The following is a 17,999-nucleotide window of genomic DNA, read 5'->3' on the forward strand; positions in this document are numbered from 1 at the left end:
ACTTTTTAAACCAGTGAATTAGGAAGTGATGGTCAGCTTCCACTAAGGAAGATATCTGTCGTAGCAAGTGAGCATAGATGACATATGTCGATGTGTTATTAAATTGAGGATTCTGTAAAAGATATTAAAAACAATGGTGTTAAAATTTTGAAACACGTAAAAGACACCAAGCTTAATGTGGGTAAGTTGTAAATCAGTAAGACTAAATTTGAGACTATAAGATATTGGGTGACTATCCTTTGAAACAATAATCTATTTACTATTTAACTAATATGGACACTTTAATACTGCTGTACAGTTGAAAGAAAGCAGTTCTGGTGGCACAATGGTTAAGCTCAACTGGCTGCTAACCAAAAGACTAGCAATTTGAATCCACTAGCTTCTCCACAGGAGAAAAATGGGGCAGTTGGTTTCTGGAAAGATTTCAGCCTTGGAAAGCCTAGTGGGCAGTTCTCCTCTGTCCTCTGGGGACCCCTCTGAGGCAGAATTGACTTGATGGTAATGAGTTGTTTATTCAAAGAAATATAGTAGAAAGAACATGGCTCTGAATTATAACATGTGGGTCCAAGGCCAAATTCTACCACTTCCCAGTTGTGTCTGAGCATTTTCCTAAACTTGGATTCTCAGTTTCCTCATCTATAAAATGGGAATAAGATCTACCTGAGGGGCTGCTCTGAGTAATAATAAAGAAAATGCATGTAAAACACCTATTTCAATGCCTGGTACGAAGTAGACATTTTACAAATGGTGGCAATCACTATCACCCAGCCAAATGAAAAGTCCAGGCTTTCCATGATGAGAAGGGAATGCTAGTTAAGTGAAATTAACATGGATCATGAAACCTTCTGTCACTGTGAAAGGAAGCAGCCCTCCATCTCACAAACAGCTCTGACTCCGTATAGATGTCAAAGGGACATTAAACGAAGCAAAACCTTGAGGGATTTTTCTAAACTCCAAGACTCCATCACAAGACACCTTACAGAACACCTCATGAGAGGAAAAAAAAAGAAAGCTATCTGAAAATAAACGACAATTTTGAAAAAATAGGAGAGCACTGTGTGCTTTATGAAACTGATTTATTGGCAGGACAATTCAAAATGGAGGTGTGACCCAACTGGGTAAGTCCATCTAGTGAAAAGAAAAGGATGTTATGAACAGTTTGTTGTTGTCTAATTATACTCGTCTAAAAATTGACCTGCGTGTTGTCATTTTTCTAGCTTTTACTTTTAGATATATTCCTTTCTTCTTTCTCCCCTCCCCTCCCCCTAGTTCTTCCCTTTTCTCCTCCTCCATCTCTCTTCATAACTGCCTCTCCGCCACTCTGACCCCAGCTTTCCCCACGTTTTCTTTTCTCCCTCTTTCCTCCCCACTCTACTTCACGCTTCATTTTCCTCAACTAATATCGAAGTCAACACTATATCCTTAGTATAATGCTTTCTTACCTTCAAATGAAAAATATTCTATGATAACGATAACCATAGCAAACACCTTTCGTAAATTGTAAATAATAATACAAATGCAGCCAGTTTATCTATGGCAATAGCATTTCAGCTCAAAAATAATAGAAACTGAAGTGGGTTTTTATTTGCCTGAGGTACAGCTTTCTCGTTATTTCAATTTATGAACCTGTATCTTTCAAGAGGAAAAAGTTCACCATCTTTGCATTAGCAAATAGAAATAACAACTTTCATCTTTCCATTAGAATATTAAACTAAGCTATACTGAAAAATACGTAGAAAAATTAGAAACGTACTTACTCCAAGAAATCCCCAAACCCAAACCCACCAAACCCACCAAACCCACTGCCATTGAGGCCACTCTAACTCCAAGTAAGCTGGGTAGGGTTTCCAAGGTCATTCTTTACAGGAGCAGGTCGCCTCATCTTTCTTCTGTGAAACAGCTGATGCACTGACCTTGATGTTAGCAGCCCAACAACTCTCACCTGACAGCTCTACCACACCTTCTTATAAACTTATTAGTTGGGGGAAATAAAAGAAGCCTTGGGGCCTATTAAAACTAGTTACAAGACAGGACATTGAGGGAGGGAGAAGTGTTCCTATTCTGTTTGTCCCTAAATAGCACGCAGGTCAGTAAGAACATAATGAACTCTGTAATCTTGTCAATATTTAGCTCCTGATTGTTTATTTGTTAGTGTGAATCTTCTGATCAAAGTAAATCTCATTATAAAAAGTAACAATGTGTTACACAAAATAATACTTAGTATTTGATATTATTTCACTTATATATGATTGAGATCTTGCTTTCTTACCTGCAAAAGTATAAAATAAGCTCTAAGATCATCTTTTGTTCGTGGACTGAAAAAAATAGAAAAAATATATTGAAAGCCAATATCTGATTATAGATGATTGTTTAATTTCATAGTAGCTAATACAAAAATGATCAAAAAGTGCTTTTGTGAGATTTAAGTTGCTAAACAACAAAAACTAGCCTTAAGGCTGATTCTGAAGAGCTCTAAAAACAGTTAACTAGGCTATAACATTCCGTAATGCGAGTATCACAGCTAGCTGGAAACAGTCTAATAACCCACGATTCCAGAAATACTGCATTTTTGCTTTAATAAGAGATAACTGAATCTTTAGAATACATGCTTGAAGTGATGTATTTGGAAATAGCTGCAAATCAAATCCTGTTTTCAATGGCCCCAGGGCATAGCTAATTAAAAATCATATTGAAATGGCACTAACTGATTTTTAAATATTTTCCATGTTAATCTGGATTTTTATGGTGAAGAATTTCTGGGCTTCTCAAGGTTGGTGAGTATTTCTTTCTCTTAATATGCATTTGATAGCTTCTCACACAAAATGTAGTTATTTCTGGAATTAAAAGTGGTTTATCTTTATGATAATTTGCTGTGATAATTTGTAAATAAGATAATTTGATATAATGCAAAACCACTGGACTGGGTCATGAATCGAAAAACAAAACTTGTATGTTAGAGAATGCTTCTGTGATAGCAGGGGAAGTTTAAATGTAGACTGCACGCTAGGGAGTATTACCATATCAATGTTAAATTTATTTGATGTGATAGTGGTGCTATGGTTATGTAGAAAAATGTTCTTATGAAATAGATCTTGAAGTAATTAGGGGTGAAATGCCATAATGTCTTGAATTTACTGAAAAATTTACACTCAGAAAAGCAAATGGCTCAAGTGAAAGGTATTTATTGTGTTCATTCTGTAACTTTCTTGTAGTCTGAAGTTTTTCAAATTTAAAAGTTGGGGCAGTGTGGTTCCCCACCTCCTTTCAATTCCCTTCAGAAAATAAAATGATCAAAAGTTTATTTACTTTTCTGTTAAAGTTACTAAACAAATCTGACCTCCTGAAGTTCCTCTATTGATCTTCCTAAGCCTAGTTTCCCCACCGTGGCTGATCATTGGAAACATTTGGGGCTCTGCTGAAACTAGAGATTCCTGGGCTGTATGTGCAATCTAGTGAGCCAGACTCTCTAGGGGAAGGGCCAAAGATCTGCAGTCTCAACAGCTCCTCAGGTGATCCCATGACTGGTCAAGTTTGGGAACCTGCGCTCCCAAGCGACATATCTTGTTTACATTTCTGCTGAGAATGGCTTTCATTTAGAATTTCTTTCTGATGGCCAGATACATGCACGTATATTAAATATGTATGAGATTTCTAAGTTAAATGTTTATATTGATTAGCTAAATCTTGGTTCTAATTACCCTTTCCATTCTCTTAACAAGCTGTTAATGATTCCCTTTAATACGGTCTTCTGAATATCTTGAGGCTGTAGGTAAAAGAAAAGTCAAAAGGTAATTAGGATGAACTATTAAGAAAGGTGTTATATGTTAATTATAACTTCAGACTTGTTTCAATTCTTGAAATCAGATTTGATAACAATTATGGAACTGAAATTATGTTTCAGTTTCACACTTTTGAACCCTAGAGAGTGGCAATGACTCAGACTACCCAATGAGACACTGGCCTGGAAGTGCACCACGCAACCTGGATAACCATAGCTGGTGGCCCACCGATAACCTACAGTGGTTTTGTAAACTTGAAAAACAAATTTACTTTCCCGACTTGACAGGATAAAAATCACAAACATGCGTCTAAGAGTACCGGCTGCACACATTTTAAATATATTTAATCTACTAGTACCCTGCAACAACTAGCAATTAAACACACAACTACTAGGAAGTGCAACTTAATTATATTTAAATTTAAATATGATAAAAATACATTTTATTATAGGATAAAAGGTTTGGAAGAGGCAGAAAATAACTTTCCTTTATCATTTAATAACACAAATAGTACAACAAATAGTATTCACTACTGAACATCTGGAATAAAAATGGATAGAGTTTTAGCATATAATAAATAATGAATAAAACCTTCATGAACTAGAAGCTTCAAATTAAAATTTTTGTTTTTTAAAAAAAATTAAGACACAAATGCCAAAGAAAAAGGGTATATTATGGATTTGTTTAAACGCCATAATCATGACTTCTAAGACACGTCTAGCTGCCCTCAGATAATAATTCAATGTCTTAACAACTTAAAAATCATTCCTTTCTCTTTCTCTGCTTTTAGTGAGCTTTCACACCTAACAAGACAACTGCAGTACTGCTAATTTAACCACCCACGAGAGGCCTGCCCTTGAGTAGTGGGAAGGTGCTGGAGAAAAACCTACATTAAGTTCTGATTCGACCCACTTTATGACCACAAGTCTCCAGAGGACACGTACATTCCATTGAGAGTCTTATATTTCCCTTGCTCATTTGCTTTCCTTCTTTCCAACCTAATCAAACCTCGAAATTTTTCAAATCGCCAACACTTTATCATCACTCAGAGAAAACAGATGTCTTCAGAGTAGAAGTAATTTTTTTCTCTCAGAGAACTAAGCCTCTTTATTTCCTTGTTTCACAAATAAAACTGACTGCTTTGGTTGCTTTTTGGTGACTAGTCAAAGAGACCAAATCCCATGTCCTCGTCCCACTCTTCCGATTCCTCCTTTGCTTCTTGCTCGGCTGGGGCCCAAGCCGCAGGAGCAGCAGCAGTGGCGGCGGCAACCACAGGGGCAGCGGCCACAAATGCAGATGGATCGGCCAAGGAAGCCTTGACCTTTTCAGCCAGTGGGAAGCTGTGCTCAGTCTTCACAGACAAAGTCAAGACCTGCTTGTACCCATTGATGATGGAATGGGACACAGAGGCGACAGTTCAGTAGCCAATCTGCAGGCACACGCTGGCAACACTGCGGACACCCTCCAGGAAGCGGGTGTGCAGAGCTTCTTCTGTGATGTCAAGCACTTCCGGGTTGTAGATGCTGCCATTGTCAAACACCTACTGGATGATCAGCCCAAAGGAGAAGGGGGAGATGTTCAGCATGTTCAGCAGGGTGGCTTCGCTGGCACCCACTTTGTCTCCAGTCTTGATCAGCTGCATGTCACTCAGGATTTCAATGGTGCCTCTGGAGATCTTCATAGTAATGCCCAAAGCCTGGAAGAAGGAGGTCTTCTCGGGACCCAGGCCCGTGTTCTGAGCCGGCACAGTCACCTCACACGGGGCGATGGCACCAGCACGGGCGGCAGCTGGCAGCTTGTTGGCCAGCAGCATATCTCTGATCTCAGTGAGGTCCTCCTTGGTGAACACAAACCCCACATTCCCTCGGATATGAGGCAACAGTTTCTCCAGAGCCGGGTTGCTCTCCAGATGCCCTCGGATGGCCTTGCTTATCATGGTGTTCTTGCCCATCAAGACCACGGCCTTCCCGCGGAGGGACATGCGGATCTGCTGCATCTGCTTGGAGCCCACATTGTCTGCTCCCACAATGAAGCATTTTGGATAATCATCCAAAAGTTGGATTATCTTAAGGAAGTAGTTGGACTTCCAGGTCGCCCTGTCTTCCCTGGGCATCAAGGTGGTGCATCAGGGATTGCCATGCGGGGTTTAAAGACATTGTCACCATAAGAGGACGCCTGTCGAGAACTAGAAGTAATTTTTTGATTCACCATCATTTGTATCTGAACATGATCAAGGCCAACCCCTCCACTTGGACGTCATTTATTCCACACCCTTTCAATTTGTCAATACCTAGTTATTGCTCTTTTGTCTTCTCTTTCCAGTACCATCGATTTCCCGCTCTCTACTAGATCTCTCCCATTAGTATTAATGCCACACGCTAATTCTCACTTTTGCTGACTTTCTTTGCCACATCTACTTTTACTCTGCACTGTCAGGAGACGGATCCCCACAGCTGGCATTCACCCGTTTAGACGCCTTTGCCTTCAGTTTGATTGAGTTTGTCAAGAGGGAGCACGAGCAGCAGATGGAGGAGTGGGAGCTTCAGGGTCTCCATGGGACGGCTGCCACGGGTGGGGTCGACTGTGGTCCATATAATACCGCCCTTTCCTCCACAGACCATGTCCAGGCTCACCCCTGGGATGCTCTACTGTGTTTCATGGTTTCCCTTACACCAATAACAACTTTAAGAGCCCTCATTCATTTGCCTAATTTGAGTCTTGTGTCTCTTTCCTGCCAGAACCCTGACCAGTAGTATTGTTCTTTTTAAGAACCCCTCGTTTGGCTCCAGGCACTACCAGCTACCCCTTTATTTTCCTTCACCAGAAAAACTTTTTAAGATCATCTGTACAAACTGTTCCTATTTTCCTCATTCTATCTTCAGCCCACTACAAGTAAAAGCTTTTGGCCCTAAATTGCTACTGAAATGACTGTTTAAAGTCTTCCTATTTAAAGACAATGGTCATTTCCTCATCCAAATCTTAATGCTACATCCCTCAGCAGCATTTGAAATGACTGATTACTCCCTCCTTGGAATCCTTTGCTGGAGCCTAAGCCCTCTTAGTGTGGTCATTTAAAGAAAGAAAAAGTACCTTTTCACATGTTTAATAAATGAAGTATTGACACTGAGAATTAGATAAAGATGCCTGCTATCACTTCTTTCATTCAAAATTGTACAAACATTCCTAGTGTAATAATTCAAACACATAAATAGAAGATAAACCTGGCAAAAATTAAATTGCCATTTCCCACAAGTGACAGAATTATAGAAGTAGAAAATTCAAATAAATTACTTATGTATCATTAAAATTAGAGTGAATTCAGCAAGGCCACTGTATGAAGTTAAATATGTGAAAATATTTCCCTATACTAGCAATAATTAGAAAATGAAATGACCATACTAAAAGAGGGAAGTATCTAGAAATAAAGTAGCAAATGTGTAAGACTTCTGACCAGAAAACTACAAAGTGTTACCAAAAGAAAATTTAAAAGATCTAAGAAATTGGAAGACTACGGTGTGCTCAAGGATTGGGATGATTTAAATTCTTCATAAACTGAACTACAGTGTTGGGGTTCTCAAAGGGTGGTTACCAGGTCAGTAACATAAACAGAACCTGGGGTTCTCCAAGAAATGGGGATGTTTGTGTCCTACCTCAGACTTATGGAATTTGAAGCTGTATTTTAACAAGATTTTCCCATTTTTCTGATACGTGCTACAGTTTGAGAATCACTGACCTATAGACGAATGCAATTCCAATACAATCAAATAACTTACCTCTTTTGCTGTGCAAAGGAAGCATAACTTTATTTTAGAAATCTGTAAGACTGGACGTACAAGTAGTTGCTGCTTAATTTTCAGTTAATTAGAAAAATAAAGTAATAAAATTATCCAGTTTTCTGAGAATTGCAACTAATTTAGTATCAGATTTTGTAATTATGTTGCAAGGTGACTCTTACAATATTGCTGGAACTAGTTTTGAAATACAGAAGGCACGAAATGACTACAGACACGTGTTTGTAAATGATACTTACAGTATTAAGTAAGGCATCATACACAGCATTCACAAATTTAGCATTGATCCCAGAGTCATCAATGGTACTGAATGAGGCCGTGGCATCTTTCTGCAAATGCAATTACATAGTCAAGTGCCTATAACATTTTATGAACTATTCTAATCTGTGAACCACAACTATACCTTCATCATTTCTACCTTGTTTTTGTGATGGTGAAAATTGACTATTAGTATAAAAAAAATGAACATAAAAAATGAATGGCATAAGAATGATTTTAATAACTTTCCTTTGTAAAAATGAAAGAATGAGTGAAACGGTATAAATAAAAACACAAATAAAAATTGTTATGATATCGCTTATGTAATATTTGATCATTCACAGTATATGACGTCTGAAAGCAATTCATAAGTGTGCTGGTTAAACTATTTGATAGAAAATAAGGTAAACTTATCATATATTTTTGGGAAAATTTAAAACTAAAAATGAATTGTAAGACATGTGTTACGTATTCTTACCTTAAACGCAGCACTTAGTTCTGGGAAAGAATCAAATGTTGTCAGATAAAAATCATGTACTGCTTTCCAATCTCCTGATGACTTAACTTTTTCTACATCTTCCCTAAAGTAAGAACATACATTAACCATATATTGATATAATATCCAGAAAAAATAGCATTACTTCTTCACACATAAATGTTATCAAGTATGTACTTTGAAATACTGAAACTAAATATAGAAATATATATCAGCTGGATAATGTAAACATAGTTTATGTATTTATAATTCTTAACTGGATTAAGATATAATCCCCTTGCAACTTTCTTAATTACCTGTTTTTGAAAGTCATTCTTGACATGTTCCTTCCAAGTACTACTATCTCTTTCCTTGCTTCAAAGGCAAACACCTGGAGAGATTTCGTCTGTATTTGTCTACTTTCTCATTCCCAATTTACTTTCACTATTCCACTTGGATTTTTTTCAGTGGTGACACAGCTATTACTACTTCTTATTAGTTTGTTTTCACTTTCTACTTCATTTGTGTCTTCATTCTTCATTAATACCTTAATAAGGATCAGCTAACTCTTCATACAAAGATGTTTAATTATGGAACGTGCTGACATGCACTAAGTCCATGTATACATATAATGGTGAGCTGGCACTTACTGAAAGTCTTTCATAGTTTTGGGCTGGCCAGAAAGGGTAGGTTCTGGAAGGGCCAAAGCCTTCGTTTCGGATGATAATGCATCCATCGAGATGCGCTGTTTTTGTCTAACATCAAGGCAAAGAGGAGGGAGGTCTCTCACTGTGAAGTATAAAAAACAGTGAATGTATTTAATCATAAAATGTTTCCAAATTATAAACTGTAAGGCTAATTTGACAAGAACAGAAAATGTACCATAAGTGCAGGGCAACTATTGTATCTATTGTCTACTGTCCTCCCTTCTAAACTCTATCTTATATGTGTATATGTCATATGGAGCTTCTTCTCTTCCCCTCTTTTTAAGTTGTCAGTGGATGTAATATAGTGTTCTTTCCCCTCTTTCCTTTCAAAACTATTTCAGTGAGGTTCAAAGTTAATGTTTATTACCCTCTTGAAAATATGTAAAATATCAATGCCCTCTGCAATGTGTTACTAGAGTTTTAACACAATATTATCAATTTACATACATTTTTAGTGTATTTTCCTCTTTTGCAAATATCTTCCAGTTTGTTTTCCTTTTTGTTAGATTTTATAACCTTTTAAGTATAAAACCAGGAAAATCTCAAACATATGTCTTAATGAATAATTATAAGGCAAAATACTTTTGAAGTCACAAACTACTCAAGAAAGAGCAAGTTATCAGCCTGCTCCCAGAAGCTCCATCAAGTGCCCCTGCCCCAGCATCTGTTAAAACCTTCTCCCTTCAAAAGTAACTACAACTCTGACTTTTTAGTCACTTCTTTCTTGTTAGTTATAGCTTTTTTTTAATCAAGCAAGTGTGCAGCTCTAGACGAGATAGTTTAAAACAAAAGAAATGAAAAACTTGGTATGTCTTTCAAGTCTCTTCTAATCTACAGGTTTCCTCCTTCATTCTAGTTTTTCTTAACAATTTCCTTGGGGAAGAACTTGGACCCTTTGCCCTTTATGTTTCCTATGGTCTGGATAGTGCTGATTGCACACTCGTGCCGGTCAACATTTTCCTTTGTGCTCAATATTCTTGCAAATAAGTTGTTGCCTCCAAAACCTTATCAGATTCAGTTTCTATCATTTTGGCAAGACCGTAATTGGTGTGCTGTCCATTCACCTGAAGTCATGTTTGGCTGCCTCTCTTTGTGTGATGCCACCGGCCAATGATGTCCGAAGTCTAGATCCTTTATTAGGGATTTCTTAAATGGTGACTAAGTAATTATATACTTTTTCATTTATTAGTTTGAACATTTTGCTATCATTTGGTTGGCAAGCAGCACAATTCATATGAGGAAGGGTAGAATAGATGCTTGATCTTTTCCCCTTTATTTACCAGTTTTAAAAATAATACATTGATTCATTATTATCCTCTACAGTTTCTCTTTCAAAAAATACTATTAAGAATTTATGGATTTAAACATGCAGAATAGATTTCTATCGTAAATTAAATTGAGCCCTTCATTTTCAGGTGATTTGTTTATAAACATGATATAAAAATTACAGATAAATAATTAGAAATAATAGAAAAGCTTAGAAATGTGGAGGGATTAAAATAATTCAATATATAAGAGTCAATTACAATAAATGCCAGCAAAAACAAACTAGAAAACAATTTTTAAAAAGAAGATATTTACAAAACCATAATGAATAAATTTTAAGATCTTGATAGTAAAATTTTATTGAGAGACATTAGAGACAACTTAGGTAAATAGATATAATAAAAATTTTCCTATCGGCTGAATGCAATGAAAACCCTCACAATATTTTGGAACATGATAAACTGATTACAAAAGTTACATAGAAGATCAAGGGGGAAAAATAGCCAGGTGGTAAAGTAGGTTAAACACTGGACTAGTAACCATAAGATCATCAGTTCCAGTCACTAGATATTCCAAAGGAGGAATATGAGGCTGTCTGCTCCCATAAACATTACAATCTCAGGAACCCAAAGGAGCAGTTCTACTCTGTCCTGTAGGGTCAAAATCAGGAGGATTTTCTGAAGAAAAAGATTACGGAGAAGGTCTTGCCTTATCAGATAGCAGAACTTCTGAAGTCAAAGCAACTAAGACAATGCTTCATTTATATAAGTTTATGGATCACACAAATGATCGACAGCATAGCGTCCAGAATAATATTCATACATTATGAAGGGGATTCACAATTCTATTAATTTTAATTACACTTTTCTACAAATGTTTTGACACTCCTTGGTGTATAAAATATATATGTGTTTATACATATTTGTATATTTACATGTATATAAATACATACATACATGGCAGATGACTGAAAAAAGGAAGAATTTGAAAATATGGCTAACCATATGGGGGGAAAGTTAAGTAGAATCCTTATGGCACACCTTAATAAATTAAATGTCAAAAGCAAAACTACAGCAAAAGCAACACTTTCTGACTTTGGGATAGAGAAAAGTTTCTTTTTTAAAAAATCTAAAGAGCACAACTAGAAAATTAAAATGTGCTATTTTTGAATATGTTGACATGAGAATTTCAGATAATAAAACATGCCTGAAAGTAAAAAGAAAAGTTACAATTTTTTCAGAGAAATTATTTTAAATATATATATAACAGGGGATTAGTATCAAGATTTTATCGCTATTTCCTAAAAAGCAGTGAGAAAATGAAAGATAATTCAATAGAAAAACATACAAAAGAATCAAGCAGGCATTTCAGAGAAGAGGAATACACATACCTCTACGAAGATATGTTTAGTCTCAGTAATTAAGAAAAAGGAAATAATAGCACAAGATACCATTTTGCACCCAACTGTTATCAAGAATTAAAGTGTATGACAATTCCCAATGTTGGAGATGTTGACCAGTACAGTTAAGTATTTCAGGATGTTGTTTTCATTGAGTTGGCTCCACCTCCTTGTGACTGTTAGGGACTGAATTGCATCCCCCGAATATATATCAAATTGGTTAGGCCATGATTCTCAGTATTATGCAATTTCCCCCCATTTTGTGATCTGATGTAATTATCCTATGTGTTATAAATCCTAATCTTTATGATGTTAACGAAGTACAGCCAGAATGCTTCTTAGAAACAAGGTTGGCAAGACTGCATCTCACACACTTTCAAGGGACCAATCTTTGGAAAGGACATGTTTGGTACAGTAGAGGGGTAATGAGAAAGAGGAAAACTCCTGACAAAATGGACACAATGGCAGCACCAATGGAGCCAATTAATTGTGAGATGACACAGGACTGGGCAGTTGAGGCAGTTCCAACTCTTAGGGACGCCTGTGTACAACATAATCAAACACTGCCTAGTCCTGCACTGATCTCACAATTGTTCCGATGTTTGAGCCCACTGCTGTCATCACGGTGTATATCCATCTTGTCAAGGGCCTTCCTCGTTTTAACTGCCACTCTACCAAGCGTGAGGTCTTTCTCCAGGGACTGGCCTCTCTTGACAACATGTCCAAAGTATCCTTGCTTCTAAGGAGCATTCTGGGTGTACTTATTTCTAAACAGATTATAGATTTGTTTTGGCAGTCCATGGTATGTTCCCCATTCTTTGCCAGCACCATAATTCAAAGGCATCAATTCTTTAGCCTTCTTTATTCAATGTGCAAATTTCACATGCATATGAAGTGATTTAAAATACCATGTCTTGGGTTAGGCACACCTTAGTCCTCAAAGTGATATCTTTGCTTTTCCATACCTTAAAGAGGTCTTATGCAGCAGATTTACCCAATGCAATGTGTCATTTGATCTCTCTGCTGCTTCCATGAACATCCACTGACTGTGGATCCAAGCAAAAAAAATCCTTGACAACTTCTTTCTTTTCTCCTTTTATCATGTTACCTATTCATCCTGCTGTGAGGATTTTTGTTTTCTTTACATTGAGTTGTAATCCGTATATACCGTAGGTTATAATCCTTGATCTTCATCAGCAATTGCTTCAAGTCCTCCTCACTTTTAACAAGAAAGGTTGTGTTATCTGCATATCAGAGGTTACTAATAAGCCCTCCTCCAATCCTGATGCTATATTCTTCTTCATATAATCCACTGCCTCTGTTTATTTCCTTAACCTACAGATTGAATAAGTATGGTGAGAGAATACAATCCTGATTTACACCTTTCCTGATTTGAAACTATGCAGTACACACTTCTGTACGACAGCCTCTTGATTTGTGTACATCCAAAGCCTTCTGAACTGGTACTCAGAATGTGAGTTCTAATACAGTTCTCTTCTCTGCTCTTGGATTTTATTATTTACAGTCCTGGGTGTAGACTTAGCTGACACAATTTAGATGGCTGCTTGTTTTAAGACATGCTTCCGATAGCCAAAGTCACGTTACTTTCAATCGCCTCATATGCATGTGACCAGTCAATGTACAAGTAAGACACAAAAGAAGAATTGATACCTTTGAATTAGGGTGTGGGAGGAGAATATTACATATACCCTGTTTCCCCGAAAGTAAGACATCCCCCCAAAATAAGGCTTACTTAGTTTTGCCTCTCGCTGAAATATAAGGCGTCCCCCCCAAAATAAGACCTCCCCGAAAATAAGGCCCCCTGAAGCTACCGTAACTCTGGACTCTGGACCGTAGCAGTGGGTGCCGCTGCGCAGCTCACTGCTGGCCACAGCGCAGCCAGAGCAGACAGGAAGTATGAGGTCTCTTTTAACAAAACAATAAACAATAAATGTGTACCATATTATTCTTCATGAAAAAATAAGACATCCCCTGAAAATAAGACCTAGCGCATCTTTGGGAGCAAAAATTAATATAAGACACTCGTATTTTCAGGGAAACAGGGTACCATGAACTGTCACATGAATAAGTAAACCCATGTTGGAGTACAGCCTTAATATTCTGCATAAACCAAGACAATGAGACTGAGTCTCATGTACTTTGGACATATCATTGGGAGTGACCAGTCCCTGGAGAAGGACATCATGCTTGGTTAAGTAAAGTGTAATGAATATACTGAAGACCCTCAGTGAGGTAGACTGGCAAAGGGGCTACGATGAGCTTAAACATAGTAATGATTGCGTGGATAGTAATGAGCTGGGCAAGTTTTCATTCTGTTGTACATAGGGTTCCTTAGTGTTGGAATCGTCTCAGAAGCACCTGACAACAACAGTAACAACAGCATTAGTGTTGTAGCACTCAAGTTGGATAATGGGCTCTTAAAAGTATGTTACATTACATTATGTTAATTATGGATAACAATGCAAATAATGGGAATTCTAGAATGCTTAATTGAGCTTAGGGGGATACTGAATGGTATGATATCAGAAAAGGTGTGTATCAGGATATCTTTTTTTTCAATTGTGGAAAATTTATTAGAAAATTTAACATTACATAAATGGCTGACATTGTGGTTTTTGTTATGTTTCTGCATATCAAATAGAATTAATATATATAAATCACAAGATTTTTTCACTTTATCTTTAGATGAAATTATTTCCTTGTCATTTCTAGTATCACTACCACTAACATTTTTTAAAACTCATTTTATTGGGGGCTTGTACAATTCCTATCACAATCCATACATGCATCCATTGTGTCAAGCACATTTGTACATTTGTTTCCATCATCATTCTCAAAACATTTGCTTTCTAGTGCATCAGGATTTTATTATTTCACTTTACTTAATCAAATTGTATACTGAACAAATAATCTGAGAAACTAGACTACATGAAGAACAACTTACATCAGCATTGTAGGAAAACATATTAATAAGCCGAGATTGGCAGATCATACAACATTGCTCATTGAAAGAGAAGAGGACTTGTGGCACTTACTGATGAAGCTCAAACACTTCAGCCTTCAGAACAAATTACAGATGTACTGTAATAAAGAAAACAACTGAACCAATAGACAAAGTCATGATCAATGAAGAAAATATCGATCTGGAATTTCCTTTTACTTGGATCCACAATTAACACTTATAGAAGGAGCAGTCAAGAAATCCAACAATATATTGTTGCATTGGGACAATCTGCTACAAATACCTGTTTAAAACATTAAAGAGATGTCACTTTGCTGGTTAAAGTGCACCTGGCCTAAGCCATGGTATTTTTAATAGCCTCCTATGCATGTAACAGCTGGATAAGAAATAAAGAAGACGGTAGAAGAATGGATACATTTGAATTATGGTGCTGGTGAAGAATACTGAATATGCCAAGGACTGCCAGAACAACAAACAACTGTCTTGAAGGAAGTAGAGGCAGAATATTCCTTAGAAGTGAGAATGATGAGATTTCATCTCACATCCTTTGGAGATGTGAGCATAGGACTGGGCAGTGTTTCATTTGTTGTACATAAACTGCTATGAATTGGGGCTGACTCAATGGCAATTGGTAACAACAACCTATCATCTGATATTAGGTTGTATGAGGCATCATTTCCTCTCTATTCTATTCAATCATTTTAATAAAGCAATCAGTAGACATATGTGGATCAATGATGACAATTTTAGAAAACAGATTTATGATTAATCAAATTCTATACTGCTGAAGATTAGAAAATATATATATGTAACTAGAGTTAGTATACTTAAATTTCATAAACTAAATTTGAGTTAACTCTAGATTCACATGTAGCTTTTAAAGAAATACTACAAAGATCTTGAGTTCCCCCTAATGGTAACATCTTAGAAAACTATAATTATCATAATCAGAGTTATAGTAGAACATCATAACCAATTGACATTGTGATAGCCAAGATACAAAAGTTTCACTGCCACAAAGAACTGCCATGCTGCTTTTTATAGCCATACCTACTTCCTCTTTGTCTCCGCTCCCCATTAAACCATGACAACCATTAATTTGTTTTCCAGTTCTAAAATTGTGTCATTGAAAGAATGTTATATAAATGGAATCATATATATATATGTAATCATGTGGGATTGGCTTTTTTTTTCACTCAACAATATTCTATGGGGATTCATACATAGTGTTATATATATATCAACAATGTTTCTTTTTAGTGCTGAGTAATATTCCACAGAATGAGTGTAACACAGTTTTAACCATTCACTCATACAGACACTTGGCATTGTTTACTGTTTTAGGGTATTATACAGAGCTGTTAAACACAGTTTATTTAAATCCTTCATTTCTTTAGAATTTATGCCCAGGAATATGATTCTTGGGTTGTATGGGGTTCTTTGGTTAGCTGTTTATTTAAAGAAATTGCCCAATTGTTTTTCAGAGTGGCTGCATCAATTTATATTTCCACTACCAATGTATGAGTGGTCGAGTGACGCTGTATTCTGGCCAGCACTTACTGTTATCACTATTTTAGTTATTCTGACTGGTGAGTAATGATATCTCAGTGTGGTTTTAATTTGCATTTTCCAGGTGGCTAATAAGAGAATCCCTGTGGCACAGTAGTTATGCACTGGGCTACTATCTACAAGGTCCACAGTTCAAAACTACCAGCCACTCTGTGAGAGAAAGATGGGGCCTTCTACTCCCATTAAAAGTTACAGTCTTAGAAACTCACAGGGATAGTTCTACCCTGACCTATGGAGTTGGTGAGTCGGCATCACCTCAAAGGCAGTAATTTGGTTTGCTTTTGGTGGCTAATAAAGGGGCTCCAGTGTCTTGGAGGGGTAAGTGTTAAGTTGCTATTTACAAGGTCAACAGTTCAAGCCAAACAGTGACTCTGCTGGAGAAAGATGAGGCTCTCTCCTCTCATAAAGATTTCTGGGGTCTACTGAAATCCAAATGAAGGCTGTGCATGACAGTGGGACAAGAGGAAAGTAAAAGGAAATAGAGGAAAGAGCTAGGAGGCAAAGGGCACTTATAGAGGTCTAAATAAGGGCATGTACATATGTAAATATATTTCTATATGAGGATGGGGAAATAGATCTATGTGCATATATTTATAGGTTTAATATTAAGGTAGCAGAAGGACATTGGGCCTCCACTCAAGTACTCCCTCAATGCAAGAATACTTTGTTCTATTAGACTGGCATTCCATGATGCTTACCTTCTCGACACAATCATTGAAGACAAAGCGGATGCATAAGCAAATGTAGTGAAGAAAGCTGATGGAACCCGGCTATCAAAAGATAGTGTCTAGGTTCTTAAAGACTTGAAGGCAAACAAGCGGCCACCTAGCTCAGAAGCAACAAAGCCCACATGGAAGAAGCACACCAGCCTGTCTGCCCACGAGGTGCTGAAGGGATCAGTTATCAGGCATCAAAGAACAAAAATCATATCATTGTGAATGAGAAGTGCGGAGTGGGGACCCAAAGCCCATCTATAGGCAACTGGACATCCTCTTACGGAAGGGTTGTGGGGAGGAGACAAGCGGGGGTGCAATGTAGCAATGATGAAACACAACTTTCCTCTAGTTCCTAAATGCTTCCTCTCCACCCCACCCCCAAGCCCCTACTATCATGATCCCAATTCTACCTTACACAAATCTAGCTAGACCAGAGATGTACACTGGTATAGATAGGAACTGGAAACACATGGAATCCATACCAGGAGGGTGGAGTAGAATGGGGAACCAGATTACAGGGATCTACATATAACCTCCTCCCTGTGGGACGGACAACAGAAAAGTGGGTGAAGGGAGACGTTGGACAGTGTAAGATATGACAAAATAATTTATAAATTATCAAGGGTTCATGAGGGAGTGGGGAGTGGGGAGGGAGGGGGGAAATGAGGAACTGATTCCAGGGGCTTAAGTGGAGAGCAAATGTTTTGAGAATGATGAGGGCAATGAATGTACAAATATGCTTTACACAATTGATGTATGTATGGATTGTGATATGTCATATGAGCCCCCAGTAAAATGATTTAAAAAAATTTCTGGGGTCTATCGTGCACCATTGAATTTTGTGTCTGTCCTTCCAGTAGTACGACAGTCATGAAGCCAAGCAGACAAATTCTCCCTTCTCTTCTTTGTCACAGCTGTTTTAGTGGTTCTAGTTCTTCTGCCTTTTCATATCAGTGTAAGGACACTTTTACACACAATCTTGCTGCGATTTCAAAAGTACCCATTAAATGTGTACATCAATTTGGGGAGAATTAACATCTTTACTATATTTAAGTT

General features: G+C 37.2%; 1 protein-coding gene and 1 pseudogene across 1 annotated transcript in view; both read right to left on the reverse strand.

The window, feature by feature from the left end:
• The window catches only part of HECTD2 (HECT domain E3 ubiquitin protein ligase 2), a 115,651-nt gene that overhangs the window by 36,813 nt on the left and 60,839 nt on the right, over positions 1 to 17,999 (reverse strand). Inside the window, exons 3-8 of the mRNA XM_004701347.3 lie at positions 8,954 to 9,092; positions 8,307 to 8,409; positions 7,810 to 7,899; positions 3,699 to 3,763; positions 2,270 to 2,315; positions 3 to 112 (exon numbers count right to left, since the gene is read on the reverse strand). Of these exons, the coding sequence (XP_004701404.2) occupies positions 3 to 112; positions 2,270 to 2,315; positions 3,699 to 3,763; positions 7,810 to 7,899; positions 8,307 to 8,409; positions 8,954 to 9,039 (500 nt within the window). The 5' untranslated portion in view covers positions 9,040 to 9,092. The remainder of the gene's footprint in view (positions 1 to 2; positions 113 to 2,269; positions 2,316 to 3,698; positions 3,764 to 7,809; positions 7,900 to 8,306; positions 8,410 to 8,953; positions 9,093 to 17,999) is intronic.
• Positions 4,922 to 5,892, reverse strand: LOC101664215 (annotated as a pseudogene).

This window comes from Echinops telfairi, unplaced genomic scaffold (genome assembly GCF_000313985.2).
Source record: "Echinops telfairi isolate 266 unplaced genomic scaffold, ASM31398v2 ScPeMD7_70;HRSCAF=299, whole genome shotgun sequence".
NCBI lineage: Eukaryota > Metazoa > Chordata > Mammalia > Afrosoricida > Tenrecidae > Echinops > Echinops telfairi.